At 43.5% G+C, this 20,447-nt stretch overlaps 1 protein-coding gene across 4 annotated transcripts; it reads right to left on the reverse strand.

The window, feature by feature from the left end:
- Positions 1-1,730: 1,730 nt before the first annotated feature.
- On the reverse strand, positions 1,731-19,532 carry LOC106827880 (probable G-protein coupled receptor 148). Of its 4 annotated transcripts, XM_014836040.3 has the most exons (4): positions 19,236-19,532; positions 16,886-17,035; positions 12,004-12,097; positions 1,731-3,086 (listed from the first exon to the last, which is right to left on the reverse strand). In XM_014836040.3, exons 2-4 carry the CDS (start codon positions 16,962-16,964, stop codon positions 2,150-2,152), a joined length of 1,110 nt encoding a protein of 369 aa, XP_014691526.1. In that variant the 5' UTR covers positions 16,965-17,035; positions 19,236-19,532; the 3' UTR covers positions 1,731-2,149. The 4 variants fall into 4 exon arrangements, with proteins under 4 accessions (XP_014691526.1, XP_070345603.1, XP_044607170.1 ...); XM_070489502.1 differs by lacking the exons at positions 16,886-17,035; positions 19,236-19,532 and adding an exon at positions 13,203-13,341; XM_044751235.2 differs by lacking the exons at positions 12,004-12,097; positions 19,236-19,532 and having other exon boundaries at positions 16,886-17,029.
- Positions 19,533-20,447: the final 915 nt, after the last annotated feature.

Here is a 20,447-nt window from a genome sequence, read left to right on the forward strand (position 1 = left end):
TAGGCTAGGCTAAGCTGTGACGTTTGGCAGATTAAGTGTATTAAATGCATTTTTGACTTACGATATTTTCAACTTATGATGGGTTTATCAGGATATAACCCCATCGTAAGCCAAGGATGATCTGTATGGCAAATGTTAAAGGAAAGGTCCTGATCTCCTAAGGTTCTGTAAGGCCTTTCTAAGCCTCAGCTTTTCTCATTTGTAGACCAGAATAATAATATCTATGTTATAAAATCGTTGTGGGGATTTCCATAGTGTCAGGAGCATAATAGTTGCTCAATACATGGTATCTATTGCCTTTCTTGTTGTTGTTATTATTACGTGTAAATAAAAGTAAATATCATAATGATGGTTCCCATAGATTGGCTCATTCAAGCCTCATTTTACCCTCCTTTTGGAGTAACTTCCTGTATTGCCAAGTCTATGAAACTAGGAACTACATTTCCCAGACTCCTTTGCTCTTAGGGTCTAGTTGCCAGTTAGGGTCTACCAATTGGAGGCAATCACATGAGATTTGGAAGATGGAAGGAGGTGGAAGCCATCTTCCTGTTGCTGTTTCTTTTGCAAACAACGTCACAAAGACATGAATGGCATGAGGCAGCAGGGACTGTGGTGCAAGTAGCTGCTTGACCTTCAGATCACACTGCAGTGGTTTGCCCTTGACATCAATCAGTGGGGGCCCCTGATTTCAGCTTCTTAAGCCCTTCCAGTGACTTTGTAAGCATCTAATTCCTGTATGAAATTCTTTCTGTTTAAAATACCTAGGGTGATGATTCCTGTTTCTAGAACTAAATCCTGACTGATTCAGGAATGGATATTTCATCTAAAGAAATATCATATGTAAACTTCTGTGAAAGAATTTATTTTGGGGCCCGCCCCAGTGGCCTAGTGGTTAAGTTGGGCATGCTCTGCTTCAGTGGCCCAGGTTTAGTTCCTGGGTATGGACCTGCACCATTCTATTGGTAGCCATGCCGTGCTGGTGGCCCATATACTAAAAAGTAGAGGAAGACTGGCATGGATGCTAGCTCAGGGTGAATCTTCTTCAGCAAAAAAAAAAAGACTTTATTTCTAACTGCTGCCTCAAACTTGCTTAAATTTAAATTATGAGTTAATTGACATGTTTAAGCGAGTTCAGTGTTCTCCTTATTGATGCCATTTTTTTTGAGATCTGTTAACATAACACAAAGTTTTCTGGGATTCTGAATGTTAACTCTGTATTTGTATATCATATTGAAGGCAGAGTATGTTTTTGTGATGATCATAACTTATCTATTGTCTTTCTTTACACTGTATTTGGTTGAGAGGAAAATGGTCGCTGAAACAATTTTGCCTCCCATTATCCATTCTTCCTTCCTTTCTTAGTATCAAAGACCTCAATTTTTAGCTGGAGATACTGCTAACCAGCTAAAGTTTATTCCCACTCTCCCTTAAAGCTAGATATGGCCATATGGTTAAATTTTGGCCAGTTAGATGTAAGAAAAAGTGTTTAGTGTAACTTCTAGAAAGTATATTTAGAAGGTGGGTTCAGAGTCTTCTTTGCCTTCCTCCTTCCTGTTGGTTGGAGTGTGAATGTGATGACAGGAGCACCAACAGCCATCTTGGGTCATGAGGTGGTACATTAATCATGGCAGAGTAGAAGAGAATGAGCCTGTTGCCTGCAGAGCTGCCACATAGGCCTGGATTTTGTAACTCCAGATTTCTTTCACATAAGAAAAAAAAAAATCAGTCTCTAACTTTTTAAAGTCACTGTTATTTTATTGCTGTTTTGTTATTATATGTAGCTAAACCTACCCCTAATTAATATAAGGGGAATAGCCAAACTTCAGTCCCTATCAACCATGGACTATTTCTCAGTTTCTAAAAACAAGTGCATTCTCAAAAGCTGCCCAACTACTGAAACACAGTAAAGCATGCTGCCAAAAATGCTGATCCGGGCTTAGAAACAAAGGCATAAAATGATTTCACTGAGGCCAGTCCAGCATACGCAACAGCCAACTTTGTAAGCCGGATGAATAACTTTGATTCACTCATATCACTTTCAAAATCAAATCAAGACTCCCATTTTAGGTTGAGTAAAAGGCAAGTGCTCAACCCTAGCTGGTGGTCCATTAGGACTAGAGTTATAGATTCAAAATGGCTGGGTTTTTGTTTAAACTGGACCTCTGCTGTTGGTCACGTGACCACACCACAGCCGACAGCACACCCAATGGTATAACCTGCTTTGCAGCTCTCTGTTCCAGAGCCCATAGATCAGAGGGTTAAAACACTGGGCAAAGGCAAAGACTCCAAAGAGCACCAGATTTAAAGCAAAGAAAAACGCTCCGCACATCTTTCCCAAACCTATGAATAACAGGGTTGGTATTACGTGCAAGCTCAACTGCACTAAATGAATGAGGACTGTTCTCCTGGCTTTGATATTTGACCTGTTAAAATGGCCAGCCCGTTTTCCTTCTTGGTATATCAGAGAGTAACTTATAAGAATGACAGAAAGAGGAAGGAAAAGGAAAGCCATGCCAGTGGCTCTGGCAGGAGTGCCGTTCAAGACCACTGGGCAAAGGGGTTCAGATTCAAAAATAGCAGCCTGAGTGGAGTTACTGCTCTCTATGAGGAATAAGCAAATATTCTTGAGTATAATGATCATCCAAGTCCCAGCCAGAATCCTATACTTGACTGAATCTACAAAGGACAGAGATTTCAATGGCCAGCAAATGGCCAGGTAAGTATTGAAAGCCATGAAGGCCAGAGTGAAGAGGATTCCTTCTCCAACACTTAGCTGGGCCCCAAACACCACCCAGCACATCAATACGGGGCTGTTGGCCAGCAAAGCCCGCATCCCTTGGAAAACCACCCCCAGACCACAATAGGAGGAGATGCACAGCAGATGGTGGCAAAGGAGGATGTATCGGACCTCGTTCCTCAGTTTCGAATTCTGTGTCACTATGGCAATAATGACGACAGTGATGAAAGTGGCAAAGGAGAAAGAAACCACGTACAAAGAGGCCTTCACTGTGGCTTCTAGCCTCAGCCAATCCGATATGTTGCAATGCTCAGAAGACAAGTTCATGATCTTCAGGGCAACTTGGCTCCTGCAGGATTAAAGAACAAGAAAGAGTGAATCTGCATTAAAGCTCCTTTTTAAAAAAAAAAACAAACTATAGATTAGCCTTTATTTATTTATTTATTTACTTTTGAGGAAGATTAGCCCTGAGCTAACATCTACCTCCAATCCTCCTCTTTTTGCTGAGGAAGACTGGCCCTGGGCTAAAGTCCCTACCCACCTTCCTCTGCTTTTTTTATATGTGGGATGCCTACCACAGCATGGCTTGACAAGCAGTGCATAAGTCCGCACCCAGAATCCAAACCGGTGAACCCTGGGCCACCAAAGTGGGACGTGTGAACTTAACCACTATGCCACCGTGCTGGAACCCCCTTTTTTTTTTTGAGGAAGATTAGCCCTGAGCTAACATCTGCCGCCAATCCTCCTCTTTTTGCTGAGGAAGACTGGCCCTGAGCTAACATCCGTGCCCATCTTCTTCTACTTTCTATGTGGGACGCCTGCCACAGCATGGTTTGCCAAGCGCTGCCATGTCCGCACCCAGGATCCGAACCAGTGAACCCTCGGCCGCCGAATGTTAAAGCTTCTTGGGTGGTCTTCCAGCTCTCTGATCTTGCACACAGCCTCAAGGGGCAGCTTGCATGATTTTTGCTACAGAGGATGACAATTTTAGATAGGATTGACGTGGATGAAAGGAACTGGAGAAGTCATCTGGGGTCTTCTCTTTATTTCAGAGGACGGGCATATACTCAAATCATCTGAAAGGAGGGTTTGAAAGATGTGCCCTCCGTACTTAGCAAATTGCTCAAAATCAGGTCGCAGTTGTACGCCTTACGCATCGTTTTCCATCTTTGGTTGTGAGAACTTTTTCAATTCAGAGCACAAAGCACAACATTGTAAAAGTCAACTGATTAACCACCAAACACTTAGTTCATGCAAAGGTCTGGGGAAGAAGTTAGGGCAGGAGCTGTGAGGAATGAGAAGAAGTTGCTGCCAAGACTGGAATTCATTTGGGTCCACAAGACATGAAAGGGAGATTAACAATAATGACGACAATCCTGGGTGATATTTACTGAGTACTTTCTAGGGATCAAAAGCTCTTAGAGCATATTCCTCACTAACCCTGGGGCACGTTTTATTTTCCACCAAATGGTTTTATTATGCACATTTCACAAATGGGGAAACTGAGACTTGGAGATGCTATGTAACCTGCTCAAGGCCTTGTGGTTACTGCATAGTAGGGCCAGGGTTTGAATTTGGGAGGACCATTCCAGAGCCCATCCTCTCAACCACTACAAGTAAGTTTGTGTCAAGTGCAAGGCCAAATGAATGCATTCTCTGAGTTCTTCTTTGGCCAACGTCATTTGACCAGCCACCTGGACCCCATTTGTAGGAATATCGTTTCTCTTGTTAGGAAGCTGGAAGACTGCACATTCAGGAAGGTTCTGAGATCTCAGGATTCCTCAGGGAATGTGCCCACTGAAATGGTAAGTCATGCTCAGTAGCTTCATCAAATCTTCTCAAGTGTGCACAGCAGTGAATGGCAGCCTGGGGAACCCCCAAATTACAGCATGACTTTTGTCTCTGTGAAAACCTACTGTAGAGATGCCAACTGTTGCCTCCCCATCTACACCCTATCCAAGGTGATCAACCCCACAGTAGCCTTGCTGCCTCGCTTCCACATGACCTATAGCATCACCACCTCCCTGATCAAAGTTCATTGCACTGGGAGTAAACCTGATCCACGGAAAATCATCCTGTAGACTGCGGTGAGTCCATCAGTCTATCTCTTAAAAATCAGACCCAAAGATTCTCACACAGAGAATGCAGTCCGAGAGCGACATCATGTAATTGGCCTGCCAGTCATGGTGGAGTGTAGGTGAGTAGAAGAAAGAGACAGAGAGAGGTAGGAGAGAAGCACAGATGAGGGAGACCATGATGCCCTTCAGAGGCCACAAAAGCCCTTGCAAGACAAAGAGAACACCCTTGGCTTCTGAATTTCTGATTCTACTGGGCTGCTTTACGTTTTCTGCCCTTGGGTTCTAAAAATATAACACACCCCTCTATTATTTGAGCTAGCTTAGGTGGGTTTCCATTCGTTTATTCTGTACCCTTGAGTTCCAAGCAAATGAAACGGACCCTGAAGAGGCAGAATAAACTGTATTGATTTCCTAAAGGGCATATCACAATGGGGATACAACTGTTGCAACTTCCTGAGAATCTAAATGCCATCACTCCTTATGAAATCTCTTGCTGCAAGTATAATTTTTTCTCTGCATATTATGTTGTCACCCTTTGTGGAGATTTTCTTGCCATTGTCGTGCTGTTAAATTCCAGGCATTTATTTTCTCTACCCTCCAGCTCTCCAGAGAGGAATTGAAATTGTAGTGGTCACGAACACAATCAGCTTACAATCATTTTTGGAAAAAATACCCTGGATAGAAAACTGAAAACTGGATAAAAAGAACCCCCACAACAAGGGACAGTCCTGACTAAGGCAAAAGAGGCAGAAATTCCTGCTGGAGAGGAAAAAAGCCACCTTTGGGAGCAGTGGAGCTTCTCAGCTGGCCAGGCGGGAGCCACCCTAAGGTACGCAGCCCTCCCTGGAGGAGTGAGGTCCGGAGCAGGGGCGATACTGCTAAAAGCATACTTCAGACTCAGCCCCGTCTCAGTACGGGGGTCTTACTGTCTGGCTTCTCTGGCTATTAACTGCAGCGAGGATACCCCAAGAAAAGCTATCGGCTGAAAGCCAAAAAGACCTGAGTCTTAAAGGGCCTGTGCACAAACTCACTCATTGCAGCAACCTAAAATCACCAGAGACAAGGCTGACAATCCTTTGGTGAAACGAGACTCACCTGGGTGCTCTGGGGGCATCTTGGTGAGAGGAGGGACCTCTCCGGAGACTGAGACATTGGTGGGGGCCATTGTTCTGAACTGGTCGAGGTGTGCTGTCACAGACGCTGGAGGTTCCTCTCTTGGCCTGTTAGCCCAGGGGTCTGCCACGCCCACTAGAGCACAGATTTAATCCAGTTCAGCCAGGGCAGGCAGCCTGCCCCAGGGACCAGCCCCATCTAACAGCAAGCCCTCAGGCTACTTTTCAGCCTGTGTTGACTGGGTGCCTTGATCCTCCACAGGCAGGTAAGGGTGTCTGCCTCTGTGGGGCAGGGCCTCTGTGAGGACCAGTTGATCTGTGGGGGGCATTGGTGGAGAGGTGGGGGCCTCTGTAGTGCGGCGACAGGGTACACTCCAGGGAGTTGAGAAGTGTGCACGGACCAGGACTGTGTTGATGATGTGTGTGTTCCTGTGGAGGGTGAGGCTTATCAGTGGCAGAAGACCTGTGCTTCACAAACAGCCATAAAAAGGATCAGCCCCACCTTCCAAAGCTTGAAACAATTGAGTGCTCCTGAGCCTAGGGCCAGCCCCACTCAGTGCACTCCTAAGAGAACTGACAACAGCCTTGTAGGCCTGAGGCCTATTGCAACTATAAGCCCCTGAGCCTAGCAACAAGCTACACTGGGTACCAACCCAATTAAGAGGAAAGCTGCAATAGGAGTGTGCTGATAGACTTTGTAGCCAATGGTGCTTAGCCTCCCCAAACTGGATTTACAAACAGCTGGCCAGGGAAGGAAAGACTAGACCCCCTGGGTACCTGTAGTAAGAGCAACCCTGCCACAGCAGAAAGCCACAAGTAGCCCACAAAGGGGTCACTCCTGGATCATTTGGACTGGTGACGAGAGCGAAGCACACTGCTGGGCCTCATAAGGCATCTCATACATAAGGCCACTTCTCCAAGATCAGGAGACATAGCCAACTCACCTAATACATAGAAATAAGCACAGAGAAAGAGGCATAATGAGGAGGCAAAGGAATACTTTCCAAGCAAGGGGACAGTGCAAAACCCTAGAAAACGGACTAAATGAAATAGAAACAAGCGACCTACTCAACAAAGAGTTCAAACAAAATATCATAAGGATGCTCACAGATATTGGGAGAAGAATGGAGGAACACAGTGAGCTCATCAGCAAAGAACTGGAAGATATAAAAAACAACCAATCAGAAATGAAGAATACAATACTGGAAATGAAAAACTCATTAGAGGGACTCAATATCAGAGTAGAGGAAGCAGAAGAACGGATCAGCGAGCTAAATGAAAGACTAGAGGAAATCACCCAAGCTGAACAGGAAAAAAAAAAAAACCAATTAGACAGAATGAGAACAGTCTAAGGGAACTCTGGGACAATATCAAGTGTTCTAACATTCGGATTATAGGTGTCTCAGAAGGAGAAGAGAGAGACAAAGGGGCAGAAATTTATTTAAAGAAATAATAGATGAAAATTTTCCTAACCTAAGGAAGGAAACAGACATCCAAGTACAGGAAGCACAGAGAGCTCCAAACAAGATAAGCCCAAAGAGGCCCACACCAAGACATATTATAATTAAAATGTCCAAAATTAAAGATAAAGAGAGAATCCTAAAAGCAGCAAGAGAAAGGCCACAAGTGACATACAAAGGGAAGCCCATAAGGCTATCAGCGGACTTCTCAGCCGAGACCCTACAGGCAAGAAGACAATGGTACAACATATTTAAAGTGCTAAAAGGAAAAAACCTACAGCCAAGAATACTCTATACATCAAGATTGTCATTCAGAATGGAAGGAGAGACAAAGAGTATCCCAGACAAGCAAATATTAAAGGAGTTTATCAGCAAGAAACCAGTTCTACAAGAAATGCTGAATGGACTTATTTAAGTGGGAAAGTGATGACCACAAATAAAATTATCAAAAAAACAAACAAACAAAAAAAAGAACAGGCAATAAAATCACTTGTAAAGGTAAAAATATAGTAAAGGCAGCAGATCAACTACCTGTGAAGATAATATGAAGGTTAAGAGACAAATGTACTAAAATCACCTATTTCAATGATAAGAGGGTAATGGATAGACACACACTAAGGAAGAGACTACATATGATTTCAAAAACATAAAATGTGGGAGGAGAGGAGTGAAAAAGTAGAGCTTTTAAGAAAGAGGTCAAGCTAAAGACTATCAACTCGATATAGACTGTTATGTATATAGAATATTAAATAGGATCCTCATGGTAATCACAAATCAGAAACCTATAATAAATAAAAATGTAAGACAAAAGAAGTCAAACATATTACTAAAGATAGCCATCAAACCACAAGGGAAGAGAGCAAGAGAAGGAGAAAGCAGCAAAGAACTACTAAAACACCCAGAAAAAAAAGTAACAAAATGTCAATAAATACATATTTATCAATAGCTACTTTAAATGTCAATGGACTAAATGCTCCAATCAAATGCCATAGAGTGGCCAACTGGATAAAAAAACAAGACTGTAGCTGCCCCTGACACAGGAAGGGTTAATAATCACTGGAAAAGGCTGGCCAACAAACTGTGACCCAGAGGTGAGAAGGCAAGTCAGCCAATGATGGGTAAGACCTCCAGGGCAGGGCAACCTAAGACAGGCGCGGTCACCTGGGGGCACAGATGGAGACACGATATCGATATCGATATCGGGAGCAGGAGGGGCCGTTGCCTAGGAGGCCTTGCCTGCTCCGAGATAAAAATATATGAGCACAGCAATAACATGATAATATCAAAACAGAGGCTGAGGGAGGGCTCCTTGAGAAATCACGAAGAATTCTTGGCATTCGCTAATTACTTCATCCAGAAGACCTATGTATGCTTAACAGATGTAAGCTATGTATATATTGAAATGCTGGTTATAATAAACTCAGAGTGGCCATCAGCCCTCTCTGCATCTATCCTGATGTGTACATTGGATTGCGACACCGACAGACTCATGTATATGTTGCATACAAGAGACACACTTCAGACCTAAAGACACTCACAAACTGAAAGTGAAAGGATGGAAAAAGATATTCCACGCAAATGGCCAAGAAAAGAAAGCAAATGCTGGTAAGTTAGAACAAACACTCCACCCCTGGATTGGGGGAATCCCATGACCTGGGTTCTAAGCATAGATCTGTTGCTAACAAGGAATGTGACTTTGGGTGCTGAAGTCACTTTACTTCTCTGGTCCGTGGTTCTTTACATCACGGCCATGCAGCATCGCCAAGCTCCACCCTTTCTCTCTCTATCTAGAGTCCTCCTCACTCACATCCTCAGGGGCCAACTCTTCACTTGGGCCTGGAGTATCTGAGCTTTATCTTATTTTTGAGCACAAGATTGCCCCCACCCCCAATCCAGAACATCCTCATCTTATTCTCTGTGGCTGAGCCTTGAGTAGAACCCCTGGCTCTCCAGGACAGGTCCTGCCTTGTCCTGCCAGGCCACCTCCTAAGACCTGAAACCCAGCCTCTGAGCCTGACTTAGGGTGGTTGCTGCTGGCAGGCCACATGGTGATGGCCTCCCTGTCTGCTTGAGCTTCCCAATAATGCCCATTCCTGGGCTCCCTGTTGCCGGGTTTGGCCTAGCATACGGGCTATTTTCCATTATTCGGTCTTGCTCCCCACCCCTCATTCTGCACGGAATCCCAGTCATGTCTGGAGCACCCCCACTGGATTCCTCCTTCCTGCTCAGCAGGAATTCCCTGCACCTGCACCGGGCCCCCACCCCCTACCCCTGCTCTAGTTCATTTGACAGCACCTCCCCAGCGGCAATGAGCTGGGCTTGGCCTGGCCTTGTTCTAAGACTTGAAATCATACATAGGGCAGGAGTGACTGTCCTTGTGCTTCCTTTAGAATGAAATTTTAAAAGCTGCTCTTTGTCTCTCCTGATTGCTGCAGCTGCAGCTATAATAAAGACTAAACCACCAACCCGCCTCCTTCCGGATCTGAGATGGTTTCAGGGAACTATTTATTGTTGAGACCAGGCAAGGGCCAGTTTCTTTTTCTAATATGTTGAACACACTAATCAACGTGGCGTGTTCTTTCATCATTATACTCCACCAGTCTTCACTTAGCATTGAAACATACAATGCAGAATCCTAAGCAGGGAGGTTACCAGGCGCTAAAACACAGGTGCTAACATACAGAAACTTCTCGTCCAGTGGAAGATGCAAAATACAATGTAATTAGGTAATAGTAACCAACAACATCACGTCTAGTTTCTCTCACTTACCAAATGAGTAAGAAAGCTGGGTGTGCTACAGGAGGATTGTTTAGAAATAGAAGGGATAACTGAGGCAGTGAGAGAGAGCTCCTTGAAGGAGACAAGACTTGAATCCAGCCTTACAAGGAGGAAAACTAAGCAGGTCAAGGGTGAGGTGCAGAGGGGAGAGGAGAGGTACAGATTCCAGGCCACAGAGAATAGACAGAGCCAAGGGAGGACCATACCTGCTACTCAGGAGACAATGAGCAGATCAGTTTCGGTGGAGTGAAGGCCTGTTTAGAAGACTAAGGACAGACCAAGACCAGAACCAGATTTGGAGGGCCTTGATACCATTCCAAGGGTTAAGACTCATTTTCTAGGCAATAAGGAGCCTTGCATGATTAAAATTAGGAGCAGCACATGCCACAGGTTAAGAGCCAACATGAGATGCCCAGCGTTGCTTGCACAGTGCTATTTTATAGGAACTCCGCTGAGCAGGCACCCCAGCAGAGGAGAAATTTGCACAACAAAGACACTACCACCATAATGAGTGGCTTAGAATAAGTTTTGTACACATGAAATCTCCAGGAGGGTTGCAAATCTGCAAAATCAATGAGGGCAAGTTTTACTGCCTTTAATTTATTATAAGACCTCGGGAAGATCAGCAATTTATTCAGGATCATGCAGCCAGAAAGAATCTCCCAGTCTCCAAATTCTTATTCTTCCTTAGAGGCATATTTGCATTTCAAGAGCTCATGGCAACCAAACCCATATACTTAGCCCCCATCTATCTGTATTACCTCCACTTAACAACAGCTCTTAGAGCCTTTTTCTTCTCCTGAAATTCTGAAATGGAAATACCTGTTTCCTTCTAGCCCAAAATGTTACTTTGGCTTGAGCTTTGAAATAAAACCCTGGCGTTTAGAGATTTCAGCAAAGAATTACATTATATTCACAACCGACCCGATAAAATCAGAACCAGCCCCCACGACTCCTGCAAAAATCCTGTAGGAAGCAGATGTGTGAGAAGGGCTGGACTGGTTACTTACAAGGTCAACGAAGCCCCGGGGTCTCGTCCTAAGAGCCCTGCTTAGGGCAAAGCCCTGAGGACAACCTGCTGCCCTCGGTGAGGGACTGAATCTACAAACAGATGTGGCCAGACTGTATATAAAAATAGAACCTTGACCCACAACCTTCAGCAACCTGCCCAGGAAACCAACCCTTTATCTACAGTAACTGAGCCCGGAAGGCAGCCTGCTGTCTCTCTGACAACCCAGGAAGTCAGATGATAGCTCCCGTAACAACTGGCCCAAACTGACAGCTTCCCTAATTTTCGTCCCTTCTTCCAACTTCGGACCAACCAGAGAAAGCCAAATATACACCCCTAACTAGTCACATAGGATGCCCCGCTTCTGGTTAGCCCATCAACAGCTTCCCCAGGCCCCACAGGCTCCCATCAGGTCACACCTGGCTCCATCCCTTTTTCCACCATAAAGCTTTCCCACTCCTCTGTCTGCCTTGAGTCTCTGCCAAAACGCAGTTGATGGTGGCCGACCCCCTTGCTATGGCGAGCTCTGAATAAATAGCCTTTGCTTTTCTCCTTTGGTTGGTCTTTGTTTTTCTCCACATCGATGTGAAAACATGGTGCTCGTGGCTCTACACAGGACATGTGCTTTGAGCTGTTTCTCCAGGGAGCTCATGAACTTGTGGGAGCCCACTCTTCCTCTCCATCCTGTGCCCCTCCTGGTCAGCTGCAGGGGCATGTTGGGGAGTTTGGGCTGAGTGAGACGGATTCCTTTGACGGAAAGGCAACTGCTACCTTGGCTTCATCATGAGATCTGGGTCACTGGGCTGGGGGAATTTCCCACTTCTCTCACCTCTGAGGGTCCACAGGCAACCGTTCCAGAATAGATACCCCACTGCAGGAGAAAATCAATGGATCATTGGATGTGTGCCTGTGTGATGGAGGGCCTGGAAGGGAGCATAAGAAAAGGGATCATGATGCAGACAAAATCTAATAGTAGATAATGTGTTGATTGTTCACTGGGACATGGCTGTAGCAAGGGCCAACCCCTTCAGTCCGCACAACAAGCCTGTAAAGGAGGCACTATCATTATTCCCATTTTTCAGAAAAGAAAACCAAGGGATAGAGGGAGGAAGAAACTCAGCCAGGGTTAATTGGCTCGTGACAGTGAATTTGGACCAGGCGGTCACTCTCTAAACCACTGGGCCACCTGCCCCCACGTCAGTGAAGGCTGATACTGAAGGTGGTGAATTGTCTCCCCACACTTCCTCTTGGGGGGATTGCTGGTTAACGGTGAAGTCTGCCTTCAAACCCAGCTCTTCTGACAGTTTGATACTGGTGTTTGTTGAATTGTTTCCTGACAGTACCATATTGATGCACGTGAATTGAATTCTGTAAAAAGAGAGACTGAGCAGGTGGTATGGTCTGAATTATGGCCCCTTTCCCCAAATTCATATATTGAAGCCCTAACCCCCAGAATCTCAGAATGTGACTATATTTGGAGATAAGGTCTTTAAAGAGGTAATTAAGTTAAAATGAGGCCATCAGGGCAGCCCTAATCGAATCTGATTGGTGCCCTTGTGTCCTTGTCAGAAGAGGAGATTAGGACATATGAAGAGAGACCCTAGAGATGCGTGTGCACAGAGAAAAAAACCATAGAAAGAGGCAGCAAGAGGATGACCATCTGCAGTCAAGAAGAGAGGCCTCTGAGGAAACCAACCCTGCCAGCACCTTCATCTTGGACTTCCAGCCTCCAGAATGATGAGAAATTGAATTTCTGTTGTTTAAGTCACTCGGCCTGTGGTACTTTGTTGTGGCAGCACAAGCAGACTGATACAGCCAGGAAAAACAACTACCAGCTACCGCTTTATTTCCAGGTAGCTGAGAATGGCTTCCTGTGGGTCCAGCTAGACTCCCCCCAGAACCCACACCTAGGAATGTCTAAAGGAGGAAAGGTCTCTGATCTGTGAGAGGGAGGAGGGCCTTTTCTTCCTGGGTGCTCACTGTCAGTCAGGCAGTGTCCGCCAAGGTTAGGGCCAGTGTCCGACTTACCACCAATGGGAAGAACTCATCAGCTGAGAACAAACTTCAGAAATGGTTTCAAGTGCTCAGTGGCTGCTGGCAGAAGGCCAGTGAGAAGAAGTGGGTACTTCCAGAATGGTTCTTGCAACCCTCCCGGAATGATCAGACCTTCTCTTCTTCCACCATTAACACGCCCTCTTCTCTTTAAAAGCATCTTCCCCTTTGCTCTAATTGTGGCCTTACTTCTTTGGTATTTTGAAAACCACTCCAGTCTGTGAAGCTTCTGCCATCTCCTCTCCTATTCTCAAAGTGGGCAGGAAGGAAGGGAGGAAACCAGTGTTTACTGAGTGCCAGGAACTGCTCATCAAGAATAGGCCCTTAACTAAATATTAGCTGTGTTAATCATCTGGAAACAGCTCCCAGAGGTGACGTGGAGAACTGGGTGAAATCATGCAGCTTCTGCAGGTATATCCTGTGACTTCTGAAGACAGAAAAATTACACATTTTTCTAATGAGTGTTTTCCCAGGCAGTTAACTTTCTGAGTGTTAACCTGCCTTTTTTAATAAAAAGGGAAATTCTCCAGCTTCCTTCCCCTTTTTTTTCTGATCAAAATTTTGATCCACAGACATTCTTCTAAGTACTCATAGGATTCATTAATCTAGAGACTCACTACCTTGCTTTAATAGAAACTTGCTCTTTTCTAAACTACTTAATGATTAAAAACACGTCTTAGAGGGGCTGGCCCAGTGGTGCAGTGGTTAAGTTCGTAGGTTCCACTTCTCAGCGGCCCAGGGTTCACTGGTTTTGATCCCGGGTGCAGACATGGCACCGTTTGGCACACCATGCTGTGGTGGGTGTCCCACATATAAAGTAGAGGAAGATGGGCACAGATGTTAGCTCAGGGCCAGTCTTCCTCAGCAAAAAGAGCAAGACTGGCAGTAGTTAGCTCCGGGCTAATCTTCCTCAAAAAAAAAACAAAACACACACATCTTAGAAAGCAATGTGCACAAGCATCTTTACTAAACACCTTAAGATTTTGAAACACCAGGCCTTCCATGGGCCAGGGCAGGGTGAAGGAAACCCCCAAAGCTGGAATATAAATAAATATTTAAGAAGGAAGTATTGGAAAGAAGATAGCTCCATAAGAATGGTGACAAAGGGGCCAGCCCTGTGGCCAAGTGATTAAGTTTTCATGCTCTGCTTTGGCTACCTGGGGTTTCAGGGCTTCAGATCCTGGGAATGGACCTACATACTGCTCATCAAGCCATGCTGAGGCAGCGTCCCACATAGCACAACCAGAAGGACCTACAACTAGAATATACAACCATGTACTGGGGGGCTTTGTGGAGAAGAAGAAGAAGAAGAAAAAAGATTGGCAAGAGATGTTAGCACAGGGGCCAATATTTAAAAAAAAAGAAAGAGTGGTGACAAAGCTCTTTTCATTTTATAATTTAATGAGAAATTTGTGTGATCTGACTTACTATAGTAACAATGACATGTGTGTGAACAAAGAGGACACAATTTAATGACACACTTCACTGCCCTATATATATATCTTCAGATAGAAATATGGCACAGGAGTCATTCCAGGATTTCAGAAAAAGATGGTTCCATACTAACTATAATGATGTCATATGTAACAAACAACATTTTTCATGAATTTTAGAAACTTCAATAATGAATTTATATGAAACTATGGTACACTGGCTAAAATAAAACTGTCATTTGATTCCCTTTGGATAGAGCTCTCTGCATCGGCATGGGCCTAACCAACAAACAAAAGTGTCAGGCTCAACAGATAGACATCTACTCAATCAGCTGGTGAATTCCAGCTACCTATGTGTCTCTGGCATGGATCCAAGTGCTGGAGATACCCAGTAACCAACACATACCAAGTCTCTGACATCACGGAGCTCACACAATCCCGAATCTTCTGACAGTTACCTAGCAGGTGGTAAACAGATGTCATTTCTCCCTTCCTCCCTATCTGTCCAGATGCCAAAGGTCCATGTGATGTCGATAAACCATAAAGAGCAAACGGTGTTCTGTATGTTGCTGAGAAAAATGATTCATTGCCAATACTATTTCCCAGTTAACACTATTTTCCAGTTAATACTATTAACTATTTTAATGTTGCATTATTGTAATTATGAAGCTAGTTAAAAGTTAATTTACCTGTGTATGACTTTAACATGATTAAAGCTTATAAAATAACACATATAAACCAATACGACCTCAATTTAGTTAATTAATTAATTAATCCATTAATTAAATAGCACATAGCAGCCGAGATGGTGAGTTTTGTGTTTTGCTAGTCAATGTTTGTTCTTTAATAAGATAGCTTCTCCACATGAGTGCATTCTGATGGCTTTGAAAGCCTTGGTCAATTGTTTTCTTTCATTGCACAGTTCAGATAGTTGTGCCACCCTAAGGAACAAGATACACCCTTTCTGTCTCGGCAGACCACACCTGGCTTTAGCATAAACCAGATGTTCCATCAGGACAATCTTGGCAAAGCTGAAATCAGCAGTATCCACGAAGTGCTTTAGTTTCTCTCTCTCACTCAGCATCGGAGATTTTTTGTAAACTTTCCATCAAGTTTAATTCTGTTTCCTCAAATTAAGGTACAATTTAATTATAGCTGCTCTTACTGACCTTTATTATATGCTGTGATTTGTTGATGAAAAAGAGTTTCCTTAGTTTTGAAATCTGGTTATAATTTGCACTGCTTGGTTAAATGCTCCTATCTTTATAAGGCATCTTTGCACCATATATATCATACATGTCATGCAAAGTTGACTCTCTAGACCCGAAAACTGTGATCTTTAAATAAATCTTATAATTGAAAGTGAAATTTCATGGAACACTTTAACGTTTTGCTTGCTCTGAGAACTTTTACTCAGCACATAATTATCAACTTGACCTTTTACCTAATTATTGTATCATTGATTTCTCTCAATTGTTGGAACCTATATATTTATAAAGTTCCTGTGGCAGGGATGTAAGTCCATTTATCACAGTCAATTCTCTGTTAACATTTGGATGGACTTGCATTTTTCCATAACAAAGTCCACTTATACCAAGTTAATAAAGTTCTTCGTTATTTTCATTAGCATGTATATTTGCCTTTTAGAATTGGCATAGAATTTTGAATCATATTTATAGAGCAAATGGCTGTTTCAATACCCATCCTTGTGATTACCTTAAAATATGACCATTATAGTCATCTTTCTATTTAATGGACTTATTTCCAAATAGAATATATATTATTGTCATTAATGCTACTTTTGCACACATTATTTGTAACTATATTTTGTATTTCTCAAAAGAATTTACATTCTAAGTATTGGTGACAAAGAAAATCATTAACTTTGAAAGCCCCTGCTATATTATCACAAAATCACTTTTGAGTGATCAAAAAATTTGTAATCAGAATTTTAAAATTCATGCCCATATCCCAATTTCTCCATTTATACATTTGCTCATTCATTCATTCAATAAACATGGATTGTGCACCTACCATGTGTCAGGCACTACACTAAATGCTGGGTCTGCAGAGATGAATGAAATATGGCCTCTGTCCTCAAGACATTTACTTCACTGACTTGGAAGTGGGAGCAAGAATGAACACTGGTATAGTCTATGAGCAGGGTGGCAAAAACATTTAGATCAATTTCACATTTTTTGGAGAAAATGTATGAAAACCACAAACCTTTGGTTAGAGAAAGGTGAGTTCCTTTCTCCTTTCCCAAGAAGTGGATCTGGGGAAGGTATTCTTCCTTCTTTTGCATGAAACACCAGGGCAGGTGATGTTGAGATGAATCCCGGGAAGTACTGACATGGGGCTAGCAGGAAAAGCCTTCTGGAAAAAGCAAGGACACAGAAAGTTGAGTCAGGCTGTTTGAGGAAGACAGAAGGGGTAAAGAAGCCCTCTAGAAAACCACAACTGTGCAAAAGAGGCTGGCTCTGTGGATAGGAAATGAGGGAAAATCTGATGAAGGCAGACATAAATTATGCCTACAGAAGGGAAACAGTCGAGAAATAATCTAATTTAACGAAACACATGTGTGAAGGGTACAGATAGCTAGATCTAGATACTGTCCAACTTCGAGGTTTGACCCAAATGACAAAAAGGCTTTCAAAGTCATCAGAATGCACTCATGTGGAGAAGCTCTCTTATTAAAGAACAAACAACCAGTCATGGGAATTTTCAGTGTAGGACACAACTGGATGGATCCTGGTGACAACACAAGTGCAGGATGCAAGTCCTCCTGGGAGGTGAGGGTGGGCGTTAGATAAGGGAACCATGGCTGAGATGTATAAATCCTGCGGTGTGTACCCAAAAATGCATGGCTATGTCACTCTGGTCTAGTGAGACTTGCTTGAGCACTCAAAGAACCTTCCAATAGAACTAAAATTGTCCGCTTTCCTTTTCACCACCTTCTTGACCACTTAAACCATCCACATCCATGGATTCAGGCCCACACAAATTAACAGAGAATGTGGACTCCTTGGCTGTAGCAAACTCTGCCCATGAATCAGGCCCAGATCACCATTCTCTGGTTATTGCCAATTTTACCTAACTTGAGTATCTACCTTGTTCCAGACTTTCAGCCTGCCCTGATCTTAAATGTGTGTTTGCCACTTAATCTTTGTCTTGACTTTCTAAATTCCTGGTCTCAAAACATTGAGTATTATCTCTGGATGATCCAGGACTGGCTGGGGGCCAGAGGAGGACATTTGCTCTTTCACAGTCATCAGAGTGGTGCCATACAATCCCCACCTAGATGTCAAGGAAATGTGACCTGGTCAGAAGGCAAGTGTACCTATTGCAGGAAGTGCAGTCTCCAGAGAGAGGACCATAGGCCATAAAAGACAAGAGCCAAAAGTGAGTTGGGACCAGACTGGGGACTTTAGTTTGTATGACCAGAGCTGTAAGTATCTACAAAACCCAAGAGGGATGCGCTATCTCCAGGTCGTCCTCCCAGAAACAACACATCCCCACTAAGACTTGGAGATAGTTTGCTGATGAGATTAAGGTGCCTCTCTGTATAAGGTCAGGAGGTGACTAATTTGATCCTAGAAATGGAATCTATGGGAACCATTCAGCATATTCGTAGGTTCAACAGAAAGGATACTGAAATAACAGCAGAAAATCAAAGGATGCTAGCTCCCTTGGAAGCAATGAAAAGCAAAGAATAAGAAGTTAATGATGGGTCACCAACACTGAAGAAGCAAATGGGCCCAATTAATGTAATATCCACTGATCCACTTAACAAGTAGATCCCATAGGCTGAGAGAGAGTCATGAGGCTGCCACAGTATTATTTTATTCAATGAGCATCAACTATACGCCCGAGAACTGTGAAAAGTGTCTCTAGTTAGTTAAATGGAAAAATAAGGCAGAATCCCTGCACGTGGAGCTCACAGTCTTTCAGGGAAGACAGAAACATATATAAGCAGATACTTTCAATACTATGAGTTAAGTGCTTTAATTCAAAATGCCACGGAAACCCAGAGGAGGGAGTCTAATCTTCCTAGAAAGGTCAGGGAAAACTTCTCATAGGACAGTGACTCTAGAAAATAATAAGGATTTATCCATTGACCTAGCCAGCTAGCCATTCATTCATTCACCATGTATGTGTTGAGTACCTCTGACTGTTCTAGATGGGTGGACACAACATTGAACAAGACAGACAAAGTCCTTACTCCAGTGAAGTTTACATTCTGGTGGGAATGGATGACGTTACCAGGAGAAACACAGAATGGTGTCTTAAGATCATCCGATATCCACCTTATGGCCTCATTTCATCGCCCACATGTATTTTCCTACTAAGACCAGAGTGCGTTGACCACTCAAACTGGAGCATTTCAATCCTTTTGGTAAGTGTAGCTCTCATCATGAAACTGAAATCAGTTTATTGCTTACCATCACAATGGAATAATTCCAGAAGGGCACGATGAGATGAAATCGAGTTTCTGAAAATGCAGAGCTGAGAATCGATTTCAAGGAAAAGTAAAAGTGAGAAATGGGATGCCCAGAATGACATGAGAAATCCTTACCTTACTTCACCACTGAGGGTCTTTGCTGCCAATGGAACAAGGAGTTCTCCTTTCCAGGAAAAAATGTGTGGAAGAGCAGCAGGAGTTTCTTCATGAATCCCAGGAAGAACTCCCAATACCCAGTATCTAACAGAAGTCAAAGGACACGCTCCACTTCACATTCTCCCAGGACCCTGAGCCTTCAGACCGGGGCCCCTTCCGTGGTGCCTGCAGCCACGTGATTCACAGTATAGCAAGCTGCAAGAAATGTCAGAGAAAGCAGAGAACTCTGCAGTGGCCACTTCCTGAAAGAACACTGAACTCCTTCTGTCTAAAAAGGAAGTGGAGGAACCCTGGGCTAGCGCATCTCCTTCTGTACACAGGGGTCCCTTTGCAAAGAGATGTGTGCTCTCTGCATCCTTTCTGGGGTTGGGACCCACTTCATGGCGTTAAAGATGACAAGGAGAAATGTCTCTAGAGAAAATTAAGAAGTTTCCCACCCTAACATAAGGGAAAAATTCAAGCCACTGCACCAATGGTTTCAAGCCAGACCGACCTTCAAAGATCTCAGATTCCGCCTGTGGAAATGACCACATTTCATAACAAAGGCAGTTAGAAACCTCTGCATGGCACAGTTGGTATCATTCTGAAAACTCCTATTTCCTGTTTGCCAACATGTCTGCTTTAAATCTCTCGAACTGCTAATTACGCCGCAAGTGTGATACACAAGCTCTGTCTCGTATTTATAGCCTTCATTTCTTTTGGAAGCTATTCAAGTAATACTTTTTTTTTTTGCTTCTAGGCAATCTTTGATTTTTATTTTTGCTTATTTATTTATTTTTGTTGTTGCAGTAACATTGGTTTATAACATTATATAAGTTTCGGATGTACATCATTATATTTCAATTTCTCTGTAGATTACATCATGTTCACCACCCAAAGACTAATCACAGCCCATCACCACACACATGTGCCTAATCACCCCTTTTGCCCTTTTTTCACCCCTCCCCCCCACTCTGGTAACTACCAATCCCATCCCCGTCTCTATTTGTTACGGTTTTTATCTTCTATTTATGAGTGAGATCATACGGTGTTTGACTTTCTCCCTCTGACTTAATTCACTTAGCATAATACCCTCAAGGTCCATCCATGTTGTCACAAACGGCAAGATTTCATCCTTTTATGGCTAAGTAGTATTCCATTGTGTACATGTACCACATCTTCTTTATCCAT

This window comes from Equus asinus, chromosome 19 (assembly GCF_041296235.1).
Source record: "Equus asinus isolate D_3611 breed Donkey chromosome 19, EquAss-T2T_v2, whole genome shotgun sequence".
NCBI classification, from domain to species: domain Eukaryota; kingdom Metazoa; phylum Chordata; class Mammalia; order Perissodactyla; family Equidae; genus Equus; species Equus asinus.